The sequence below is a fragment of the Chaetodon auriga genome, chromosome 1, assembly GCF_051107435.1.
Source record: "Chaetodon auriga isolate fChaAug3 chromosome 1, fChaAug3.hap1, whole genome shotgun sequence".
NCBI classification, from domain to species: Eukaryota; Metazoa; Chordata; class Actinopteri; order Chaetodontiformes; family Chaetodontidae; genus Chaetodon; species Chaetodon auriga.
Genome location: NC_135074.1, coordinates 3,907,865 through 3,933,203, shown reverse-complemented (window position 1 = coordinate 3,933,203; position 25,339 = coordinate 3,907,865). Strand labels below are relative to the sequence as shown.

The window sequence follows — 25,339 nt, the reverse complement described above, 5'->3', positions numbered from 1 at the left end:
TTAAGACTGTCTTAATTGTGTCTGAATACCACAACCACTGTTGCACATTGAGATGTGTAAGTCCCCCAGTGTCTCTTCTGTTACATGGATTTTCAGATTTGCCAAAAACTTGCAATGTTCCTCAGAAATTGTAAAGTAAAAGAACAACAACAACAACAATAACAACAGATCAGTTAAGTGTCGACTGTATAACACTGTTTAAAGATTTAAATGAGATGTTTTTAGTTCGTATTATTATTTCATTGTATTATTGTATTACACATTTGTACGCTTTCCAACTTACTTTTTTGGACTCTATGTAGTCTTTATGAGGACATGCTTAACGATATTTAATTTTGTTGTTTTTGCACTGCGAAAAAAAATTCAGACTTCCGGTCATCGCTACAAGTTCCTATTGAACAATTTTTATAGCAAAAATAAAAGGTTTACTGGCAAAGTTTCAACATTTCCTCGTCCTTCTACCTTTTATAAACACTGACCGTCAGTCCGTGTCTACTGTCATGATTCTAGTGGTTATATATTGATATCTAGACCCCCAGAATCTACTAACCTGAATTCGTTTTACTTTGAAGGCTCATGTGACATACATCCTGTTGCTTTTTCTTGACTGCCGGTGACTTGGCTCAGCTTGTTATTGGTTGGTTGGAGTGCTGCTTCCGCGTGTGTCACATGGCAGGTTAACGCGGAAGAGTGAGCAGCATGGAGCTCGCAGCGAGCGGCACAGAGCGGCGCACCGCGAACGAGCGCTTTGACTGTCTGAAAGATGCGTTCAAGTGTATTCAGGCGGGATCTTGTCCAGGCCAAAGTGTTGCGGATGTGGCGGGTGTGATATTTTCCGGGGTGCGTGGACTGCCTGGCCAGGACAGAGAGAGTGCTCCTGCAGGGTACTATGACAGCAGCATGGAGCTGACCTACATCAGTGTGACTCTGGTAGAAAACATCGCGTCCAGCTTGACGTCTCACAGCCTGGCTCCTGAAGTCGCGCTGTACTGCGTGGAGATCCTGAGGGTGCTGTTTCAAGACATGGATCTCATGTCACAGCTTGTGAGTGCCCCGCTCTCCTCGTGGTGAGCAAAAACACATTCATTTTAACAGCAAAAATATTTCCTGCAGTGCCGTCTAAGAGGCTCATTGTTCCACAGGTTGATCATTTCCAGGCTGACGACCAGATCGTCTCACATCTGGCTGCCAAAAGTGTATCCACGTGTGTTAACCATCATCTCCACCAAACTGTGAGTCGTCAGTTCTAGACTCCCAACATCAGATCAAAATGCGTGATGCAACAGTTTGAGTGATCAGTGCAGTGATCAGCAGCGATCTCCAGGATACAACAGTGATGGTGTGTTTAAGTGTGTGCATCAGCAGATGTTTGTCAGAACTAACATGAAATGTGTTGAATATATACTTTCTTTTCTCAGGGTACTGTCAGTCCTGTGTGGGAGCAGAAGTGTCTGCAGGCCTTCCACAGCTCGCCCCCCGGTGCTGAACTGGAAGCCTGTCTGTGGTCACTGACAGAGGTCTTAAAAAGACTTCTGAAAGGAGCTCATCAAGGTAAAGTGACTTAGGTTTGTGCATTCACACTGTGACTAGAAGCTGTCATTTAGCTTGGATCTGAGTCAGCTTTATTTATTCAGTTTACAATGATATGACACAGAGAACAGCAGCAGATCTTTACATTGAAGAAGCTGCAACCAGAGAATGACATTTGTGCTTGAATACCTACTTAAAAGATGATGCAATCATTAAATTGTAGGTCACAAAATTGCTTGAATGCTAGCTGGGTTTCTCTTTTCCACTAGGCCAAAGTAGAGCCACTCCAGTTTGCTTTTACAGCGATCCTTGTCGTGTTGTTGTGTCCGAGCTCTCTTTTTGAATGCATGCATTTTCTTCCAGGAGAGATCCTTGTCAAACTTCTGGCAGCCTTTGACTGCAGCCTAAGTGCTCTGTGTTCAAAGTTTCTCCCTGAGGAGAGATCAGAGGCAGCACAGCGTTGGATGGGTTGTACCAGCAGCAGACACTGGGGAACAACGTTCTGCCTCCTGCTGGACCTGCTGGAGGTGCTGACTGCATCCAGTTTAATGTGTGGAGCTGGTGTGTGTTTGAAGAGTCAGAGATTAACCCACCTTCACTCCTCAGCACTCCTGACAACTATCAGCTGCTCCTCACAGTATTTCGTCAAGAAGCGAGCGCTGCTGCTTCTAAAGAGAGCCGTGCTTCAGAAGGCTGGAGAGGACTGGGCTTTGGGAGAAATGCTGTTCACTGGGCCGAAGTATGAGCACTTCAGCTCTGACATGAGCACGCTGAGCCGCAGCGTGTTAACAGCAGTGGCAGCTGATTGGTTACAGAGTGTTCAAGTGGATTCTGCATCTTTCTTCGGGGGGACCAGACACATCCGAGGTGATGGAGGTCAGAAACCAGACTGTGTGATGCTCAGAGCTGTCAGCCTGCTTCTTCTCAAGTCCGTGGAGCTTCACATCCAAACTGCTGCTGGAGCAGGTGAGAAGTTCAGGTGGATCTCACAGCACTGGACACAGTCTGAACTGTGTGTGATCAATGCTGGAGTGATCACATTGTGTGATACGAGCTGGTGCTGGAAAGCAGTGAGACTGAAGTGAACTTCAAGCAAATATAAAGAGCCAAGTATGTTTCGAGTAAAGCAGCACGAGTTGAACCTCAGACATAATGAAGTCAGTATGTGAAGTGTGTTAGCAGACACAGCAGACTGAGTCATGTCAGTCCAGTATACACTCTCCCAACAGCAGGCAGTGAACATAGAGGGGGATTTAGCAGCCAGATATTTCCCTCAGGAGTTGGTAAAGACCAACAACAGCAACAACATTAATCAGACAGCTAGAGACACAACTCCATGAGCAAATACACAACTGCTAATAACTTGACCCTATCAGCTGAAAAGGTGATGTCATGTCAATACTGTGCTCACACGTTGTTTATTTATTTCAGGTTTAAAGTTTTCTGTAGATTTTGGTCGTCATGCTCTGTGGTCTTGATAGTTTATCTTTCCAAACACTTGTGTTGTTAAATGCCACATCAGATACTTGTAGCTTTATGTAGTAAGAGGAGCATTTGTGGACACCCTGTGTTACAGTGTTTCCACAGCAGGGGGCACTCCTCTCACATACAGTATGAGCTGAGCTGCTGTGCTGATGGGCTCCCTGTGTCGTCTCACAGCAGGTGTGGACAGTGCCACAGAGGTGTATGGGTACCTGCAGAGTCTGTGGGCCTTCCTGAAGAGGCACAGCATCCAGCTGATGGAGGTCACCCACCTCTGCTGCTGGGTCAGCCTGCTGTTTGGAGAACAGGACGACGACATGATGGAGGCGGCTAAAGCTTTGCTTTCTATATTTCTTCATCACAGGTACAGCAGACACAGCAGATACGCAGACATATGGCAAACTTATTGTTAGCAACATGACGTGTTCGGCTCATATGGACTTCTAATGGCTTATTATTATTAAAATGTTATAATATGAATGTCAGGATTCATTGCTTAATGTGGTGGATAATCATCTCAAAAAGCATTTACACATCCTAAAACACTATAGCTTTCCAGTGTTAGCCTCAAAAGTAGAATTCTATCAAAGTTAGCAGCTTCTTAAGGCAGCATGACCCTGCACATTACAACCTGCAACACTGCTTTACAAAGATGGAGCAAAATCATTTTATTAAGGCTTACATTTAGATGTTATTGTCTGGTCCTGTATATCAGAGCATCAGTTGGCCAAAATTCTGCAGATAAAGCCTCTATGTGTAGGATTCGAAGTGGGAGCAGCAGAAAAAGACTCTTCACATGATCAGAGCTGTGAGCTGTGCTGGGGGATGGAATGACATCACTTTATCCAGAGCTTATACCTTCTGTACTCTCCCAGCAGACATCCAGCTTTCAGGATGCACTGTAAGATAAGTGGAGTGAAGGGTTAAGATAAGAAGTACACAGGATATAGAAGAGAAAATTAACTATGTATATGTCTATTATGTACAGAATATACTAAATGCCATAAAAAAAAATTCTACTGCCCATAAAAATATTACTGCCAATATTCTTCTGAGAGCACTGAGCAGAGAGTGTGTCACGGTGATTCATCATGGGCTCTGAGTGTCACTGATCACAGCACAGCTGCTGTCATTAACCTTTATTTTATGATCATGGTGTCTGACAAAGTGAACAATAATGGAGATTTGATGGGTGTCTCAGTCATCGGAGCAGGAGTTTATCTCTTCCAGTCTTTACAAAAACAACTGCAAGGCTTCATTTTGATACATAAAGAACCTTTTTTGTAGATTTAACCTGTTTATGTGGGAGAGGAGGCAGTAGTGAGCAAACAGCTATGGGCAGCATGTTTGTAAACACCCTGTCAACCGGAGAACCAACCAGTGAAATGAGCTGGTTCAGTCCAGCGGAGACAGGCGTCATGTCTTCAGAATGCGCTAACTGTCCTGCGTCTCCCTGCAGACTGTGTTCTGGGCTGGATGAATCTGCTGTGTTGGAGACGGCCTGTGCCTCTGGCTGCAACCCTCACTGCCACTTCCTGCTTCTGCTTCAGAGCATCTCCTTCGACCACAGCATCCTCCTCGACTTCCTCATCTCCACCGAAACCTGCTTTCTGGAGTACTTCGTGCGGTACCTCAAGTACCTCAGAGCTGACCGGCAGGGCTTCACTGCAGCCTGTGGACGAATCAGCGCGTCAGACTGTCCTCTCTCACTGCAGAGGTCACGCAGTGCCTCATGTGGTGGTGATATGTTTGCACTGACTTGTAAAGCAGAGCCAGATCAAGCTGAATCCAGCTCCTGTGTCCAGCCCGCGGGTGCAGGGCTTCGTCTTGTAGACTATGCTAACTCTGATGAGTCTGATCCAGAGAACATGGAGTGTCAGGATGAACTCGGGACGTCTGGATGTGACAAAAGTAGATTCAGTGGACCACCACCATCTGCCACACAGAAACAATATGAGTCCTCTGGCTCAACAGGATTACTGAGTCAACATAATTCCACAGTGGAAAGAAGACCAGAAGGGTCTTTGTTGCAGGTGTTCCAGAGTGAGCAAACATCATGTCCAAACATGGCAGGACAGATGACCTGTGACACGTCAGCCAGAGCCGTCCTCTGTCTGTCAGAGCTCAGGGACGTGGTGACGAGGCTGCAGACAAAGAAACTCTTCCCATACAACCCCTCCTCCCTCCTACAGCTCTTAGAACAAGTGCTGAACCGCTCCCAACCATCACATCTGTCACATTTCAATAAATGACGAGATATTTACATAACGTTTTGTTCTGTGTTTTGGATGTGGAAGCTAAGTCTGAATTGTTTGGAGAATTGTATGAGACTCTGTGTCTGTTAGTCATCTTATGGATTTTAGCCATTTCCAGGCTGTCTTCCTGCCTTCCACCCAGTGCATGCTGGGAGAGGCAAGTGAGTGAAGACAAGGAAGGAGAGATGAAATGATTAGTTGATAAATCACTTGTTCCATTGACTAAAAATGAACTGATAATTCTGAAAATCATTTGTAAGCAGTTGTCCAAAAATGTATTGATAATGCTTTAATTAATCAGTATGGCAGTAGAGGCACAACAACCAATAGCAGAATGCTAATGGCTAACTAATGCAGGAACAGGCCAAATAAAGAAACCAACTAACAGATATTAAACTGTAAAAAGGGCAAACAATGGAACAAACAATGAACGGGACAAACATTTCTTTTACATATGCACAATATAACTATTAAAGCATGAACACATGAATGGTTTGCTCTGGACAGACAGACAGAAGAGTCTCTGAAGAAGAGTCAGAGGAAGACATGTCTGAAGAGCAACGTAACACCCTCAGAAATCTTTTTTTTTTTTGCTGACTTGCAGTTGTTTAACTTCTCACTTTGCTGCACTGATGTAGAAGTACACTGTAGCCCATCAGGCACATAATAAGTCTCTTTAATGGTATCTCCTGTCACTGCCAGATGCTATTCAGTTCTACATCTCATTTAAGCCTCAAACTATAGCAAAACTGTCTGTTTTTCAAATGGCTGCCTTGACTTAAAATGTTGATGTTAAAATTTGATGAACCAGAAGCTTTTCAAGCTTTTCCTTCTCCTCCAGCCAGTGTCCCTAAGGCACTAAGATGTCTGGGCTCTGTCTCCTCTTCTGTAAGATCCTCCTGTGTAGATCTATGGACCAGGCTCTGACTCCTGACCAACATGCCAAGTGTTTCATTCTTCTGGTGTTTTTTTCAGCTGGGGGGGTGGGGGGGGGGTGGGTTGTTGTGCATGATTGATGAGCCTATAGACGATACACAAGGATAGAAATGCTGGAAATGAAGGATAGAATAGCACATTGCCAATATTTTAGAGACCCCCCAAACTTTCGCAAATCATGTTTTTAGGGAGCTCATGTCTCATTAAGGGGAGCCAAACTCCCCCTGGCTCCCCTGTAGTTCACACCATAGTATAAACTAGAAAAGTGGGTAAATGGGATGAAAATGATTAATCAATTCTACATTTTTTTTAACTGATAATTTACATTTGTAAGATTTAGAGTCTAATGCCCCAATCACAGTCACGTTTACATCTGGTTAATTGCCCCACCTCCTCTAAAGAGCTGTGCACAGCCTCGTCCCTGAGCTTTTCTATGGAAGCATCCAGGACTGTCTCCCATGCAGTGGATGAGAAAGTCATCAGTGACCACACAACTCCACTGTATTTTCTTAAAAGGGGTGTATTGTTGCACATTAGCAGTATCCAACTATGATTTACAGGAGACGGACTCGTGTCTGTGGATAGAGGAACAGAAGAATGAAAAGTTCCTCTTTTGACAAATTGTCAACAAATGATTGATGATGCTATAAACTTTGCCGTTATCATAGGACATTACATGTAGCTCCAATATCAAATCACAGTAAAATCTGAAGTGTGTGTTAATCATTTTTGAAGAATGTACAATGTGAACACATTAATATAAAATTATGGTTAATGTATTCTTGCTGCTCCACCACATTTAACAACCTGCAATTTCAAAACTGGCATTCAGAGAGCTGCTTACTTTTTGATAATGTTATCAGGTGTGCTAACACTGTCAAACATAATACTAACTTGTATTAAATACAAGTTAGTATTATTCAAATATACACTGTGGGTCGTTAAGAAAGAAAGATTTGTGAAAGAGCAAAGTGCCGTGTCTCGTGTCTCGTGTCTGAATTGGAGTGGACGAGGATTTATCCCAAGAAAGCTGCATTTCTGTTCACTCAGGCTTTGCTCTGCAGCACAGAGGACATGCAGCTGGGAAGACGGAGAGACTCTCCACTGTGCAGTCCATGTGTGCAGGTGCAGCTGACATGGAAACTGTAGATTCATTACATATGGTGGCCGGTTTAACCTGACTGGAGCACATTTCTGAGTGGCGTGGAGATGGAGAGATAGCCTGTCCACTCAGAGAACATGGGTTACACACGTAACCTTCCTTTCTGCATGTATGTCGAGGTTATCTTTCCACCCCTGACACGCCTGATGAACAGGGACTCTGTAAGACACACCGTGAGAAAACCGAGCAGCCCCAGCTGCTTCTGTGGGAGCGTGCAATGGCAGTTGAGCTTGAATGAGACCTCACCTGAGCGCTCACTCAGGTGCTCAAATAAAGGGACTATTTACAAATATCCATCATGTAGAAATCCATGGCTGAGGTGCCAGATGCCACCAAGGCCTGGACACAGGCCAAGACTCAGTTTTGTCCCAAGGTTTTTCTGTATGTGTGTTTAAGTTTTTACTCTCTTTACTGCTTTTAAAATGAATCTCCTGATTTTCCATTTCCCTTTCTCCTGATTACTAGTTTTGTGAATTGTGGGTGACATTTAACAACTTTATTTCTTCAGATAGGAAAAATGTCATGTCAATCAAATGCTGTACTTTTCAGGCAGAAACCCGTGGCTCCCTCTGAACAGCACACTGGATGGAGCAGAGGGAGCACAAATGCCACTGCTGATGCTACTGTTGAAGTGCAAAACTACTTAAGTGTAACAAACCTCTCATGGTGACGGGATCCCCTTGAACACCACGCTCACCCTCATCTCTCCCAGTTGGCACTCCAGTTTTTGTTTACAGCAGCCTCCTTTGGCCCTTGAAGGAAAGTCTTCTCCCAGACAAAGTTTGTACAAAGAAAAAGAGAAGTCATTGAAGTCTGAATGAAGAAACTTATGTGTCGAAATAAAAACAAATAAAAGCCCCCTCTTCCTTCTCTCTCCACATACACACAAACACGCCTCAGTTATACAATCACTCTCAATCCCCAGCTGCACTTTATTTCAATCTGTGTTCCACCAAACCAACAGCAACACCATTCAAAATACACTTCTATCTATCTATCTATCTATCTATCTATCTATCTATCTATCTATCTATCTATCTATCTATCTATCTATCTATCTAAATCTCTCCATGCCTTACATTGGCTTAGATGTAACTCTACACCTTTGCCTTCACGTAGTATGTGCAGATCTAACTGGTCTCCACCTCAATCTCCACCCACCCCCTTGTCGCTCACTTCAAGCTTCAACTTTTCTCATCAAACACACAAACCTCATCAGCAGCTTAGCTGACAAACGTTTTAACATTTGCTGTTATAGCCATATAAAATGCCCTGTCAGCATTTACTTGGCAGGCTAACTTTGGCTAACATTATTTGGCAGAGTGCAGGTTTGTTTGGACACAGTCAGCAGATAAAACATGGGAAAAATAAAGTTAACGGCTGACCAACATGTTGGTTTGTACTCGCTGTGTCTCCAGGATAAATGGATGGAGCAGCGTCGGGCTGCAGTTGAGGTTTTATGTTAAAACTGTTCTGGAAAAAGGCTACTGCAGGCTACACTTTGGCTCTCTGACTTTCAGATCCTTTGCTAATACATCAAAGCTCACCATTACCCTTGTGCAACTTGGCAACCAAAAACAAAACATCTCTGCCATAGTTTGGAAACAGTGAAAGTTAGCTTGCAAAATACAGATTGAAGTACAGAGTGCAGCTACACCTGGCTTCTTCTCTGCTAGCCCTCGTTTCACTGTAGCCCTACACTGCAATTTGATGGGATTGGTTCCTGAGGTATGTGATGTATGAAACCCTGGTTGGGAATCTGTTTGTGAGACTGTCCACTGCAGGTAGAAATGTTCAGGCGTGCCACTGACTGCTTATTTCACTCATGATATGTCTTGCAGAATATGAAAAACACCATATGGACACATCAACAAGGTTAAAAACTTGATTTTCATTGGAGCTGCACTTAGTTAGAATTCCAGTCATGAATCTTTTCATGAAACCTCTTTGCTTTAGAAAAGCCTCATGTTGCTAAAGGATGTTTCATTTGTTAAACATCTACTCATCTGTTGGCTCCATTGGCACTTGTTTGCATTGAATGACCATTGAAGGTTAGATAGCCCTGCTCACTGATTGGATATAGGAACAGTAATGTAATTGGTGTAGACGGGTGGACTATTGTGCCCCTTAGCACGGGACAATAGTGCCAAAACGATCTGTGTGTGATGGGGTTTGTATCCACAGGACAAGACAAACACAAAGCAAAATCTTTATTTTGTGTTTTTAAAAGTATTTTATTAAACTGATCCAGAGACAGTGTGTTGAGGAGATGTATTGTAGTGCATGGCCACACCACCAGAGGTCAGTCTCTACTGGTGGAACAGGCAGCTGAGCTGAGAAAGAAAAATGCCTGCCCCTGTAATAATGATAAAAGTGAGCCAGCTGCCAGTCTGGAAAACAGATTCCACACAAGCCTAGAAGAAATGGAAGCAGACATTCATACACAATGTTTTGTTTGTTTGTTTGTTTTTTGACAAAATACTGCAAATGTATTTTCCAAGCATATTCTCTCCATAAGTGAGAAGCATTTTTTATATGTGACCCAATACAAATGTCCTCCCTTTGATTAGTATCAGTCACAATTTGCAGCTCTGTGAAATTCTGCCCGTTTCTTGGTGATGTGTCAACTTTCAAGGTCATCTACATCTGAGCAGAGGTGGTGGATGAAGAGACTGATTTAGCCACACCAACATCCTTAGAACCTGCTATAAGTGGTGAAAAAACAAAGGCTTGTCAATCGAACAACACCTCAGTGAAACACTTTACCTTTTATTTGTCACCCATCTGCATATGTACTGTACATGCTGTATGTGCTGCAGTCTGTTTGAGTATCAAATGGAAAAGAAACACAACCGAACTGAAGCCAAAAAGAAAGCGATAGAGAGAAATAGCATGTTCTTTGCACAGCCATTCTGTCTTTTTAATGTGCTTCTGTGGTTCTGTTTCATTCTCATAGGATCTTTCCAGGTATCTCTCTATCTGGCTGTCACATTAATCATTAGCTCAGGGTATAACCAAAGTGCTCCATTGATTTGGCTTGACATTGAGTCCCACTGTTTGCTCTGTCAGTACATTACAAACCCAGTACATTACATGCCCAGTTCATATGCACTGTTTCAAGACATCAGTCTATAAGAGAGTCAGAATTGATATCAGTGCAAATGGTATCAGCCTAGTGGAAATGACACGGCTGTAGAAATTAAAATTATAAGATAAAAAAAAAAATCTATTTTTTCTGATGTAAATGTGTTTCTGTAGTTCATTGTAGGAGCTTTGAAATAACTTTGTATTCCAGTAAAAGCCAAAGATATTAAGGAAAGTTAAGCTACAGTTGAAACCAAGATAAGAAGTAAGAAGATGAAGAGACAGTTCAAATTTCAGTTTAAATGTAAAGACAGAGCAGAGCTGAAGTGACAGCTTGTAATTGCTGAGTTGAAGCTGAAATATCAGGGAAGGGGAAAGAGCTGGAAGCAGTTTGAGAGTGAGCTGAAATCCAAGGGCTGAAAAGAGTTGAAGTGAACGGGGTCAAAAGGAGCTGCCAGTGTTATCTGAAGTGTAAAGCCTGATTCATAATCCTGTGTTAATCTATGCGTAGGTACGGCATAGGCTCTGTGTTGATTCAAGTATACATCAGCTTGAAGATGAAGTGTAAGCACTGCAGGCAGATAAAGTATCACATGAAGTGTACAGACCATGTGTACTGTGGGTGCTGAAAGCAGTTCAGCTGGTTTAAGTACAGTATCTGAAGGATCAGTCTATGTGTAAGGGCAGAAAACAGTTTGTACTGTTTGTGATGGAGGTGTTTTCTCTACTTTCACCAGTGTCAATAGTGCAAACACTACAAACTATATGTCAAGATATATATTTCTCACAAAGGTCAATCAGTTGACTTTTTGTAAAAGTCAGGATAATGTCCCCGTTACCTCTTCTGCCCCTCAGAGGTTTGTTTTGTGGGAGAACCTGCTTTTGCTCTTATCAGGAACACAGTACAAACAAGGTTATTAGATCCCTTCAGGGCAAAGCTTGTGTGTGTTATGGCAATCCGCTAACCTACCTCTACTTCCTGGAGGGGAGAAAAAAACCTTTCCCAGGTAATTGTGGCTGTGCTGGGTGTGACGCTTAAGAATGTCAAACAAAGAGAGAGTGGCTGGCTGCCTGTTGTAGCGAGGGAATAGAGACTTTTACCATCCGTGTTAATTTCCCACAGCAAACACAGCAGTCAGCCGGTGTGGAAAGAACAGCCCTTACCTGCTCTATCTTTTAGCACTGACAGTGGAGAGGTAAGCCTGTGCTTTTCTGTGACCTTGCAATGTGATTGAAGAGCCCTCTGCTTGTTTTTAGCCTGAATTTGAGTGACAGGTCCACATTTTGTTTGGTCTGTTCTTGTGTAAATGTATTTCCTGTGCTGATGGTTGAGGTTCAAGGCTGCCTGCAGCTACAGGGGGAGTTGTTTGATCAGAAGAGATTCTACTGTGACTGAAGTTTGCTCTTAGGCTCTTCGAGCTTTCTCATGGCTGAGTTGGGATGAATGACATCCCTGTTCTCGCAAAGATCAACACAAAGGTCCCGTGAGATGGAAGTTGTGTGGTCTGCCCACTTGAAATCAAAAGGTTTTGGTTAAGATTAGCGGTGGGGGTTTAAGATGTTCAGAACTGCTTTCTATCTCAGTGTGACAGTTTCAAGGAGCTGTATTGCTGGGTAACCTTTGCAGGGCTGGCAGCTATGTAATGGTGGAATGACATGTACTTTGACTGGAGGCAAATCCCCTTTAATGTCACTCAAAGCACTAAACAAACAGCAGCTAACAGAGAAGTCAAGAGTGGTGTTTTTACAGTGTGTTTGGAAAGCCTGAGGTCATGAAAAACGGCTCTTTGAGCTTGTTTTCTTTGAGACTTAACTGGTACTTTAATATTTCCACTCAATGAGACTTCCAGCGTTTGTTCCTCATTTCAGAGGTAAATATTCTCCTTTTACTGTTTGCTTCAAAATGTTGTGTTATTGCTGCTTACTCAAAGACCCACTTCCTGATTTTGTTAACATGCCCCAAACAGCTAAATGGTGACGCTTTGAGTCAACCAGAGAAAAAGTCAGACAGAACAACATGCAGGCTGAGCGTGTTTTGTCAGGTGCGTCCGTGAGTGAATCCCTAGTGGGTTTCAGTGGAAAAGCTGGTACTGTATTATGGTGACAAAAAGCCGTCCATCAGGATGAGCCACAGTAGAAAAGGACTGTCCCTCCATTGATTGGACTAAATGGAGACTGAGCCTCCTTAGCAGTCTGTCAGTATAATGGCATTACAAGTTTCAAACACCTATTATAATAATGAATGTAAAGCAATTGGATCCAGCAGTGTAAAGAGGGCTGTGTTTAGGTCACGGTCACTGATGAGACTGTCAGCAGAGCCTGTCTCTACAGCAAAAAAAATGTGAACATCTCAGCACTGACATCACTGAGACAAGCTAATGAGGCTGACTAAACTGATGCTGTAACACAGCAGATTATTAGAATCAAAACAAGCGAACAATGAGAGAGTATGTTAAGATACAGAAGTTAGATTAGAAGTGACATGAGGATTTCAGCTGTCCAGGTGTGTTTACGCGTCTTTGATTGGCCCGCACACTGTGGCCATCAGCAGCAACTTCCTCCAAAAGAGATTTTGCAGTGCCTTTTTCTCCTGAGAGAGAACAGTTATTTTTCATGAGCCTTGAGCGGTTGCCTGTCAGGAAAACATGGGTGGTTTTGAACATTTGAGCAAACAGCACATTCTTGTTATTCTGGTGAAGGCAGAACACGTCTGCATCCACCTGCTTCTCAGTGCCTTTACAGCACAGTGCCTCCCTGATGTTTTGACTCAGTGACTGTGTTCAAAGGAGCACTGCAGGGGAATACTAACAGTCCCGTTTGTCCTCCTGTTGTGGGGGGCCACGGGAACTAGACACAGACTCAACAACGTGGCTACCACTGCAGCTTGATAGACCACTGAATAGACTTCTTGTAAGCCTGAGTGAGTCCACTGCCTCTATACATGTTATTTTCCCTCCCAACAGAACACACGCACACACACACAAACAAGCACACACATCACTTCTTGTCTCCATTATTAACTGCTTTCAACTGTGTGTGTGTGTGTGGGTTGTTAGGCTGCAACACACTCTTTCATTGCAGCATTTTTTTCCCACTTGTTCTCTCCCTCCCTCCCTCTCTCTCTCTCTCTCTCTCTCTCTCTCTCTCTCTCTCTCTCTCTCTCTCTCTCTCTCTCTCTCTCCCTCTCTCTTGTTCTCTCTCTGGGCTGAAATAGGTGTGGAAGTGATCTTGACAGTAAGGGAGGGATCACTGGGTCAACATTTGTTTAGGAAATAGGCCTGAATGTGCATTACAGTAACTGTAGTATCTGTGCCTGGCTGCAGTCTGCTTGTTGTAGCCTCTTTCTGGAATATTAACGTACCTTCTCCATATCTGCCATCAAAAAGAACTCCTCCTTAAACTCTTGCACTTTTGTCATTTCTCTGTGTGATGGGATCATTTGTTATTAAGTAAAATATGTTTGGAAATGGTCTGTAAACATGCAAGTCACACCGCTTGACAGTGAAGAGCACACACTTCTGTTATGCTTCTGGTCTTGTAGATGCTTGTCTTTTTCCTTATATTCATATGGAGAATGAACAGCACATGATCGGGAACAAATGCAGTATAGTTTTCTCACAGATCAGGACCCATGGGGAAATTGAAAGGAATGTCCAGATTGGAAGTGAACCTTGTTGACAAATTCAGTGTTCTTCAGACATCACTTCATCACCTCTTTGTTTCTGGACAATTGTCCATTGTGAATTGTGAATTATCAATCATTGGTAGTGACTATCCACTAACTTGCCCTGTCTCATGTTTCTCTGAAGTGGTGCCTCTGTCAGGGTGGAGGGATGTTCGACACACTGTATGAGTGGTTCTGGTGGGACAGAATCTGGCTGCCTGTGAACCTGACGTGGACTGACCTTGAGGACAGGGAGGGCCGAGTCTATGCAAAAGCCTCACATCTCTATGTCACTGTCCCATATGCCTTCACCTTCTTACTCATAAGATACCTCTTTGAAAGGTAAGATCCACACCCTGTGCACCTACTCTACCATGTGGTTACACTGAACCAACAGTGCATCACTCTGTGTTGGAGGTAGAGAGCGACAGAGAGAATCCATCATACACTGTATGTCCTCTACTGACATTGACGCCTGTGTTGTGCATTTGCTCTGCTTCAGGTGGATAGCAACACCACTGGCAGTCTGTGCTGGTATAAAGCGGAGAGTCCATCTGAAAGCAGAGCACAACCCCATCCTGGAAGTCTACTACACTACTCACTATAGAAATCCTACTCAGGTAAACAAAGTCCCACTTCAAAATCAGTTCTGTCACTAATGTGGTATTTAAATATCAACACTGGTCACCCAACATTTCCATTAACTTCACAAGAACAAGCACTGCACTGTGCACATGTCAGCTCTGGGTATGGAGGCAGAGCAGCTGTCCAATGCATGGAAACGTGCAATAAACATTTTTGGTGCTTCTTCATCTTTGGTTTGTCCTCTGAGTAAGTGGCTGAGATAACTGGAGTCTGGTTGTCTGAGCACTCATGTTGCTTGTTCTATTGGACTCTGCTGTAATGAAAATGTCACAGCTGACAGCCAAAACCATAAAAACAGTCATCATATCGAGATACTGTAGATTAAAGTCACATCATCCATATAAAAAACACATTTCACAAATTGTGTTGTGAAATGATGTTGTTTTGAAGATGTGACCAACATCAATTTGAACTCTTCAGGACCTTATCAGTCTGAGGGGGCAAGTGTTTGCATGGTTTCACTCATGTTTGAGCGACGGAACACAACAATTATGTCCTTGTGTCCGAGTGTTTAATGCGCTATACCACAGAAATCATTACTTTGACCACTTCTGCTTTGTGTTTTCATGTAACAGCTAATGACTCCTGACTTTTTAAACAGGAGACACTCCCCTCATGAGTCTATTGTTGGATGTTAGAAACAATAAACTTAAATTGAATGTCAAGATGGCCAAATAAAGACGAAGACATAGAACAGTCATACAGTCCAGAATTTGGGAATTATTTCTAATTAATTTCTTTTTTCATTCCTCTGCATAACAAGAACTTTACTAAATTGTCCTTTTTTGATTTATGATACATTTCTTAGATCTGTCTCATTCCATCTAACACAGACTGAAATCCGTATACGTGCATCATAACATCTGGAGTCGATTACTGCAGTGTGATTTTCTCTGGCTTGTTAATAACAAGGGCTCTTCATTCGGTCCAAAATGTGGCAGTCAGAGTCCTTACTGCATCTAAAATGGCCGGTCATACTTCGCTGTCCTGATGTCTGCATTTGTCACCACTCCCAATAGAACAGTTGTCACAAGGCTTTAAATGGACTGACTCCCCTCCTTCCTGATCATCTCCAGCCTTATTACAGAGAGTAATCCACTGTGTGCGCAATGCTGCACCTTTTTTTTTTTTTTTCAAAATCAATGTCCTTGTTGCACTAGTTCATTTACAAACCTCACTGCATTCCTTGATTATATGTGTGTGTGTGTGTTCACTTCCTTCCAGGCAGACATTGACGGGCTGTCCAAGAAAAGCACTTTGTCTGTAAGACAAGTTGAGCGCTGGTTCAGAAAAAGACGCAGTCAGGATCGTCCTGGAGTCCTGAAGAAGTTCAGAGAGGCCAGGTCACTACTCTGTTTGTGTGATGATAATATTACAATCACTCTAACTGCCATAGTCCATACATCATGTTGTCCCCTCTGCTTCCTGCAGCTGGAGGTTTGTCTTCTACCTGTCGGCATTCATCGGAGGAATAGTAGCATTGTATGATGTGAGTAGCTGATATGATTGCAAAATGAGACCATCTTGGCCAGAAACACTTAACTGAAGACAAAACTTCACTGTGAAAACTGTCACATTTCAGAGTCACTCGCAGCCTTGTGGTCACTGCTCTCTATATTTCACAAAAGCTTTACTTTCTGTTTTTCAAACAGATCTTATAAATATAATCTAAATGTCTCTCCATGTATTTGCAGAAAGAATGGTTTTATGACACCCGGGAAGTATGGACAGGTTTTCCAAAGCAGGTTTGTATGCTTTTCTTCTACTTCATAATCATCATATTAACATCAGAAAATCTATTTAGATGTAATTCAGGTGTTGATACTGATTAATAAAAAGCGTACAGACGCTACAGAAGGTGCGACAAGCATTATTAAAATAAATTAAATAGCCTGAAGCTTACACATCACACATAGAAAAAATGTCACCAAGTCGGACAACACAGATTGAATCAAAGGAGAAAATGCAGTTTGTACACCACGTAGGGTACAAACGTATACAATGTTACATTACTAGGCAACATTGGTTGTTGACGTCATCTAGAGAGTGAGTTACAACAACACTTGAGTTTGCTGTAGTCGTCACCTGTCTGAACAGCAATCTGTGAGCTGTGTGTGCTGTGAAGTTCACATTCTACTAGAGCGTCATGTTCTCTGCTCATTCACCCCCAAAGTATCACACTGTATAACCAGTCCTCCCAGCCTCTCTGTCCCACTACAACCAGTCCTCCCAGCCTCTCTGCCCCACTACAACCAGTTCTCCAAGCCTCTCTGCCCCACTATCAAAAATCTAAATCTGGTTTATGTAGTAGCTGCAGTTCTAAGAGGACCTTCATTACAAATACTATGATGTCATTCAGCTGAACACGCTGTGATGGGTGTATCCCATAGCTTCATTATCAGAAAGACAGAGTGAGTGTGAGATGACGTCTTTGAGTGAACAACAGATTCATCTCCAGTTCCTTCCTTCCAGCTAAAGCAAAGAGCTCAGCCTTCAGGGACAAATCTTTTGTATGTGTGACTGAGATTCACTGAAGCTTCATGTTACATACTGTCCATCTCTTTCTCTTTCTGTTTCTCTGTCTGTCTGCAGACCATGTTGGAGTCTCAGTACTGGTATTATATCTTGGAGATGAGCTTTTATGGCTCTCTTCTCTTCAGCGTTGCCTTTGATGTCAAGAGAAAGGTGAGTAGTGGTTGTCAGAGGCCAAAAATTCAGCTTGGATCAATCTCCTGCACTCCTGATGCATAAATTACCTGCTCGCATTTGTGATTCTAATTTTAGATGTTAGGACATGGATACAGCAAACCAGACTGAAACTTTCTCTTATTTGGTTTTGGTGCTTTTCAGTAGTTATTACCACTGAAATGCACTGCTGTCAGTGCATTTCAGTTTCTTGGCACTTCCATGTCAGCTGCCACAGGATACAAAGCAGAGCACAGATGAGGCTGTGTTGACATCACGTAGCATTGTCTGCTCCCTGAGCTATTGTTCATATTCTTATTCTTATTTTCTGTATTATGTTGTTGTTGTTTCAATAATCATCATTTGGCTAGTCACTTATCTTTACCTGCTTGACATAGATTTGCAGCTTGAACTGCCTGATCATCATCATCCTTTGATTGGAAATGAAATGGTGAAAGAGGAAACAAATCTTTCAATTCAATCCACACACATTTCCATAAAGGAAAAATAGCCTATCACAATAAATGTCCCCTGAGATAAGCATCCTCTCACTATCAACCTCCTGACTGAGGACAGAGCTGAGGCTTTCTGCTTTTAAAACATGATGAGATTTCCTCTGCATCGTGACCCGGAGGTATCAGATTGAATTCAATGTTGTGCTAATTAGAATTTGTGAAAGTGGTCTAAATAAATTTCACTCATAATATGAAATGATCATAAAAAAAATCATTCCAACAATCCCCTCTAGCACCCTGAGGACAAACTCGGTATGATTTTTGTTTAGACCAACAGTTTCATACTCTAGGATGTAAATACCATTGTAGCCAAGGTGGCACAGGTGGGACTAGTTTAGCAGTTTGATAAAGACTCAGAGTGTTCTCCATGGTACCTGACTGATTTTATTTTATTTCTTCCTCCTTCAGGATTTTAAGGAACAAATCATCCACCACTTGGCCACACTGGTTCTGTTATCTTTTTCCTGGTGTGTCAACTACATTCGTATAGGAACACTGGTCATGCTTGTCCATGATGCCTCTGATGTTTTGCTGGAGGTCAGTCACAGGCACACATGGGTTAATGCAACTCTATCACCCCATAGAACATGAACTACAGTATCAGTGCATGAAAACTATGGTTAAGGTAAGGGAAATATTGTGGTTATGGCAAATAACCTGTGGCTATTCAGGTTAAACACCTGGTTAGGTTATGGAAAACTTTTGTACTTTGAATCGACAGCTGACACAAGCAAGTTGAAAAAGAGCTGAACCACTATAAATAGCGAATGCAGTGGCAAATAACCTTGTGCATACACAAATATGGCAACAGCAAGGACAGGAAGGGCAGCCATGTTTATACTGAAAACAATGAACAAGACAAGCACTTTTACTGCTCTCCCCTCCAGCCTTTCTCTATTCAAACCTGCTTTTTATATTATTATTATTATGGTTATCGTCATTATTATTAGTAGTAGTACTATAAGTCTAGTATTATTATTGTTATTAGTAGTAGTAGCAGTAGTAGTAGTAGTTGAAATAAAATAAATGTATAACAGAGGAATATCTATTGAATGTAGCTATAACTCACCAATGTCAAATGTTGATTCCTAATAGCTCTACATAACCATGGAAGTGCATCTGAACAAGTTATGCAGTCATCAGTCATTAAAATATGCCAACGTGGTGATGGTAACAGTAAGGTCATTCCATGTCAAATCAGATATAGGTTTTTGTGTACATTTTAGAGTTTGTTTGTAGCATTTATATCAAATATATAAAGTACGTTTGCGGAACTTTGAGAACTGCCTCATTTTCCTGCCTTTGGGAATTTGCCAAAATGATGATGTGGACTCCTTCTTAGGGCCATGAAAATTTGTGTGAAGCATATATGTAAGCATTTTAATACTACACGTTCCTTCCACATTGTCTTCATGTTTAAATTGAACAAGATATGAATCTTATTATACACAACTGACGACTCATGTATAGACCTGGATTGAGCAATGAAGACAGAAACCTGAAATGATAACTCATAAAAAACTTAATGTTGAATTGAACGCATCATGGTACTGTAATAATATGGCAAGTGAGGTGGAGATTAATGCTGTACTACCAGTAACGAAGGAAAATAATGAAGCAAAAGGTGATTATTCCTCAATTAATTCTACATTCACATATTTGCAGACGGGACAGAAAAGGCTCAGAAGCCACTTCAGTGTCTCTTGTGGTCTTCTTATCCAGGTTGTAGTCTCAAGGCAGTCTACAGTCTTCTCTTCCCAGTGGTTGCTGGAGCTAGGATGGTGGAGAGACATGTTCCACTGGAATAAAACAGATGTCATTTGATGGGCACTTATATCATATTTATCCAAGGAGAATTGAATCAAGAGCAACTGGGCATGGTGGTAGGGAAATCATTTTGCCTCTTATCCTCTCTACCCTCCTTGAATAACAATCTGACACTAATATTCAGACGTACCAGAGAGGTCTCAGTATCTTTTTTTCAGTGCTCAGTATATGCACAGGTATTTGACTGGTCATAATAATCCAGGTGTTCAGTTTAAACATGAAGACAACATAGAAGAAATTTGTAACTTTTCATGCAAAATGCCTTCATATAGATCCCTTTTGACATAATGCCACATTGCCACATCACGATTTTGGCATCTCAAAATGGCAACAAATTACAGCCTTGGCTTACTATACTTGGATTCTGATGATATTAGAGCCCCTGGAATTTGGCATAGCATCAATCAAATACTGTATTTTTAGCTGGAATTCTGGAAACATCCATATGTATATACTTTGAGGGAGTGCCTGGGGCTCACTTGGATCTGTTGCACACCACTTTGTCCCCTAGTGGCTGGCCACACCCCTATCTCCCCACTCATACTTTCTGCCTCTTGACACAAAGAACACGCCACTGCCTGCATAAGCAATGCATGTTGACATTGGACACACATTTTGTGGCAAAACCATCTAAGATGAACTTAATTCCACTGGAAACCTGCCTGGTTTAGATTATACAATTACACTATCAAGGCTTAAAGTTACCAGTTAGCGTGACATTACAGAAAAGGGATTGTAATTTGGTTTAAACTTGCTGTGTTTTGGAATGTGGTTGATTAACAATGTACCTCCTTTTTCTTTTAGTCTGCCAAATTATTCAACTATGCCAAATGGGAGAAAACCTGCAAAACTCTTTTTGTTCTGTTTGCCATAGTGTTTATGGTGACACGACTGATCATTTACCCATTCTGGTAAGCTCATAAATGGTGTGTGTGTGTGTGTGTGTGTGTGTGTGTGTGTGTGTGTGTGTGTGTGTGTGCTTTCTACATATGTATTTATGTATGCATGCACCTGCAAAATAACAGTAAACTCTAAAGTATGATTTCATTTTTCATGTTAGATTTTGGCATTTAAACTGAGAAATGCTGCTGCTCTCACACTGAAGACTCCATAATACAGTACTCTGTGCATCAGTTGCCTCTTCCAACCATCATTGCTTTACTATGTAGTGAACACTTCTATAGCTTAACTGAATAGTTAGTTCAATTGTTTACATGCAGAATTTAATTGATTTGAAGTTTAAGTTGTATTGGGTTTGATTTGTTGCCACAAGCATAGTTAAACTGGAATAACAATAAATTCAATCTACAGACAGATTTGGTTGTTTGTTCACACCATTGGAGTTGCTGGAGACGCTGCCTCAAATGTTCATGCTGCATTGGTTCTTGTGAAATGCTAGTAACACAGAGGTAGCTGTCGTTATCATCCATACTCAAATGTTGTTACTGATCTTAAAGCAGTGATGTTATCGTGCTGGTGCCATTTCCAAATACAATGTAGTATATAACTTAGACTTTCAGAATAGCTCCGTACAAGATCCTGTCTTCATGAACGCTCTAATGTTCAGTTTGTGTTGAAACTGTTTTAGAGAGGTGTGGACTCTATTGTGATAATGAGAGACGTTTCTAATATCTATCTGTTCCCATTAATTGGGGTGAACAAACTATCAATTAAGTATAAATGAACATTCAGCCAAGGAGGAGTTACCACTGAGCCAGAGATGACAGTGTTTGAATGGATGGCAGAATAGAGCAACCCGGCCACTGCAGCTACCAGGAGTTCTGATCCTACAAGCAAGCTTCATGTTGCTGCTCTCCAACTAATCTAATCTCATTGTGTAGCTTAATAGAGCAGGTTGTGCCTTACAGTAAAGAAAAAATATGACATTATGTATTTATAAAATTTTGCTCACTAATATGATAAACATTGGCCTGAACTTGACAATCACATTTTTAAACTTTGAAGCTGATGTTGCTGATGTTGCTCCACAATTGTTTTTGAAGAGGTGTATACTAGTAATACTAGTAATATACCAGCTACAAGAGATACCAGCTCCTTCATCTGGTGTGGTTTCTGTGGTCACCATTGTGACAGCTGTGATGGAAGGCTGAGTTGCACTCTATCTGTGACTTTAGGAACACCTTTCTTGGGGAGTCCTGGTGGCCGAGACATTTAAGATGCCGACCAAGTCATTGCATCATCCCCTGCAGTTCGAGTCTGACATGCAACCCTCATGTCCCAAGAACATTCTACTGCCCACTATCTAATAATGGAAAAATCAACATCTCTCATTATAACTCAATATGAAGTTGAATCAACACCTCTCTAAAACTTAAAAGACAACAAATTGAACCTTTACAATGATAGAGCTTGTTGAAGGCCTGTTGGATGTCACTACATTCATTTAAGATATCTAATAAACTAAGTGTTTGTCTGTATATGTTGCCCTGCAATCGGCTGGCGACCGGTTCAGGGTGTACCCCACCTCTCGCCCATTGACAGCTGGGATAGGCTCCAGCCCCCCGCAACCCTGAAAGGGATAGGCGATGAATGAATGAATGAATGAATGAATGAATAAACTAAGTGAACATTATAGGTCTTTGCCAAAAACATGATAAAATTAGACTATAGGGTCAACACCTAGCCCATCCCACCCCATCTGCTCACATGAATGTTTTAACAGCATTTCATTTGCACCAATAAAACACACAACACAAGCTAATTTCACAGGACACACATCTGAACCCTGGATATTAGAGATTTTGACTTGTTTCTATTCTCCTGTTGCAGGCTGATCCACTGTACCTGGGTCTACCCCGTTCACCACTACCCTGCCTTCTTTGGCTACTACTTCTTCAATGTGATGCTTATGGTCCTTCTCTGTCTGCACATATTCTGGGCCTACCTCATTCTATGCATGATCCGAAAGTTTCTGGTTGGCTCTGTAAGTCTGCTCAGCAAGAATCATCTGTCATCTTTTGACATTTTGAAATCTTTGATGTGTATAAAAATTTGATGCTAACACTACAGAACAATTGCCACTTTTTTTCATTGTGGTCTAGCAAGGTCTCCATGGCATCGTAAGACATCATTTTAATGAGGCTGTATGGCAGATCATGGACATAAACTCTCTCATTGTAACTGGTCCCTGCTGCTCAGCTTTAAACTAAACAAAATGGTGGCCAGTCCTTAAACAATGCGAAATAGTTTGCTTACATTTTCTCCCCACAATATTTTTGGAATACATTTGACATGATAACTGTGCCCTTAAACTGGATTTCTGTAAGGGGTTAAGCTTTAACCTTGCATACTTCCTGGAGTTACTATCATTTCTGGTACACCCACTTTAGGTTTTGAGACTGCGCCCACAAAAACAACAGCATCAGTAGTTTGTTCAAATGCCTAAAGGAACCTCTGTTTAAATTTACCTGACAAGAACCTCCAACCTGCCTCGTCATCACACTGCTTGTTCCTCTTGCCCTGTTGGACTTGACAGTCATCATAGCAGTCCACACCCCAGATAAATGTTTGTATGTCCAGTTGTTACAGTCCATAAACCTCCAGCTCTAGTCAGTAGACAGTCCCTGACAGCACTTTTGTTGTGATTTCACCGTGTTCTCACCTCATTATGTCCAGCTCTACACAGTCTTTCTTGGCTCTATGAGCTTCTCTGTTAGCGTCAACTCATTTAGCTTATAGCTAAGCAAATAACTAACTATGGCAATTTAACAATGCCATTACTGTAACACACATCCACACTCACTGGAAACAGACTATGAGACTGTTTGCTATAGGACAGCACATCAGAGAGCCCTGTGACGCTGAAGGCAGTTAACAGAAAGGAGTAAATATAGAGCTTCACTGTTTCCACTGACAAGAGACAACCTCTCCAGCTCATTGTTCTCTGCTGCAGCTCAGGTTCCAAATCTGCTTTCAGGTGAATGTTTTGTTCTCTTTGCCTTTGGCTGCTGGCTCCACCAGCTGCTTGTTGTATTTGCTGAACATACACTCCCTCTTTCACCCCTTCCCCTCCAAGCTTCTTTCTTTCTGTACATTTACTGTATTTCTATCTTTCTTATTTCCCAGCTGACCAGAGATGAGAGAAGTGACAATGAAGAAGAAGAGGAGGAAGATAGCAGTCTGACAGAGGATGAAGGCCAGGAACAACACAAGCTTGGCAATGGATTGACAGTTGATGAGAAGGAGAAGAAAGCCTGCTTTGGATGCTTGTCTCCACCAGAGAATATCTGCCGGTCAAAGACTGTGTACTGACTCATGCTCACTACGATTCCATATGAGTGGAAGATGTGAGAAATACAACAATGGTAAATACATTTCATCCAATGTCGGCCAAAAAAATAAGCAAAACATGTGATTTATTACTTGAGATGTTGGAAAACGACCCAGCCCAAATAAGCCTTGCTGTTCTCACAGTGCTTTGAACTGCACACAGGTTCAAGGAGGGACTTTGAGATGTCTTTGGCTCTGTTCCCCTTCACAGTGTTGTCAGTGGAAGCGATTACTGCCCTCAAAGAGCCAAAGAGACCAGGGAACCAAACAAGCAAACAAAACAAAAAAAAAACCCTGTGCTTATCATCACATCTAATTTGTTCTGTATTTCTTGTGAAGTGCAGAGCTGGTGCATTGTGGGATGTTCACCTCACTGTTTAATCCATCAAGGCATGTTGGCCTTTACATCCACCCTCTGTTGGCTCTCACCACTTATTTATGGTCACAGAGAGATGAATGAGATTCACCTCATTCAGTTCCCATCATGTACAGTGTACACAAAAGCCCGACGAAATAATAATGCAAGACTGCAGGTTTTCTGCACAACAATTAGTTAGTAGTGATTTGATTAAATATAGTTTCATTGGAAATATGCACCTGTTCAGCATATCCTAAAATGAAGCATTAGATTTTGTCACTGATCACCTGCAAGACAGGTACCTGGTTTAGTTGACTTTGCACTTAGGTTTGTTATTTACCAACAAATTTGCTGTTAAAAAGACAATTGACATGCAACAGACCTGGAGCTCTTTAAGACCCTGGGGTTCCGGGGCTTAGTGACATTTGCCTGCTTTGCCTGTTTGGTAATGCAGTTTTGGTCCCATTTGTACTGGGCGTGTTTAGTCTTCCGAAGGTAAATGATTAGAAGCAGGGAAAAAATTTTGGTGCCAATATTTTGCCATAATTTTCTAAAGGATTTTTATGCTCACATTCACAATACGCATAAAAGGTAAAGGATAGAAACATACTTCTTGATATTGTATGGGCTTTAGGTTTGGCGTTGAGTCTATCAAGTCTAACTTTGGTGATTGAAGAAAACAGTTTTAGTTTAGGTTTAGAGTTTCCTACATATCACCATCACTCTTTCCATTTTCACATATAGAGTGCCAAAGTGAGACCAGAACTTCTGAGGTGTGTTACAGAAGTAATAAAAACCTCATTCAGAATGTAGCCCTGCTGTGTGTGATACGTTTAGATAAGGACAATAGCTCTTTGAAAAACTACCTAATATCATTGTTTATTTAATGCTTCTGTTTCTTAGCAG

The 25,339-nt window shown here is 41.9% G+C and overlaps 2 protein-coding genes across 4 annotated transcripts; both read left to right on the top strand.

The window, feature by feature from the left end:
• The first annotated feature begins 662 nt into the window (after positions 1-662).
• On the top strand, positions 663-5,330 carry lins1 (lines homolog 1). 3 transcript variants are annotated; one of them, XM_076730387.1, is made up of 6 exons: positions 663-1,044; positions 1,143-1,232; positions 1,419-1,551; positions 1,894-2,496; positions 3,193-3,376; positions 4,472-5,330. In XM_076730387.1, exons 1-6 carry the CDS (start codon positions 700-702, stop codon positions 5,262-5,264), a joined length of 2,148 nt encoding a protein of 715 aa, XP_076586502.1. In that variant the 5' UTR covers positions 663-699; the 3' UTR covers positions 5,265-5,330. The 3 variants fall into 3 exon arrangements, with proteins under 3 accessions (XP_076586502.1, XP_076586414.1, XP_076586573.1); XM_076730299.1 differs by having other exon boundaries at positions 3,190-3,376; XM_076730458.1 differs by having other exon boundaries at positions 668-1,044; positions 1,143-1,339; positions 3,190-3,376.
• Positions 5,331-11,532: 6,202 nt separating this feature from the next.
• On the top strand, positions 11,533-24,202 carry cers3a (ceramide synthase 3a). Its single transcript, XM_076736841.1, has 11 exons — positions 11,533-11,645; positions 14,259-14,455; positions 14,616-14,733; positions 15,983-16,101; positions 16,190-16,247; positions 16,453-16,503; positions 17,351-17,443; positions 18,367-18,495; positions 20,590-20,696; positions 22,576-22,729; positions 23,872-24,202. The coding sequence occupies exons 2-11, from the start codon at positions 14,283-14,285 to the stop codon at positions 24,055-24,057; spliced, it is 1,188 nt and encodes a 395-aa protein (XP_076592956.1). The 5' UTR covers positions 11,533-11,645; positions 14,259-14,282; the 3' UTR covers positions 24,058-24,202.
• The last annotated feature ends 1,137 nt before the right edge of the window (positions 24,203-25,339 follow it).

Bases quoted from the DNA above. Each gene is read 5' to 3' on its own strand.
- lins1 (XM_076730299.1), top strand. From the start codon at position 700: ATGGAGCTCGCAGCGAGCGGCACAGAGCGGCGCACCGCGAACGAGCGC. The intron at 1,552-1,893 runs GTAAAGTGACTT...ATTTTCTTCCAG, and splicing joins TCTGAAAGGAGCTCATCAAG to GAGAGATCCTTGTCAAACTT. The intron at 2,497-3,189 runs GTGAGAAGTTCA...GTCGTCTCACAG, and splicing joins CCAAACTGCTGCTGGAGCAG to CAGGTGTGGACAGTGCCACA.
- cers3a (XM_076736841.1), top strand. From the start codon at position 14,283: ATGTTCGACACACTGTATGAGTGGTTCTGGTGGGACAGAATCTGGCTG. The intron at 14,456-14,615 runs GTAAGATCCACA...GCTCTGCTTCAG, and splicing joins ATAAGATACCTCTTTGAAAG to GTGGATAGCAACACCACTGG. The intron at 20,697-22,575 runs GTAAGCTCATAA...CTCCTGTTGCAG, and splicing joins CTGATCATTTACCCATTCTG to GCTGATCCACTGTACCTGGG.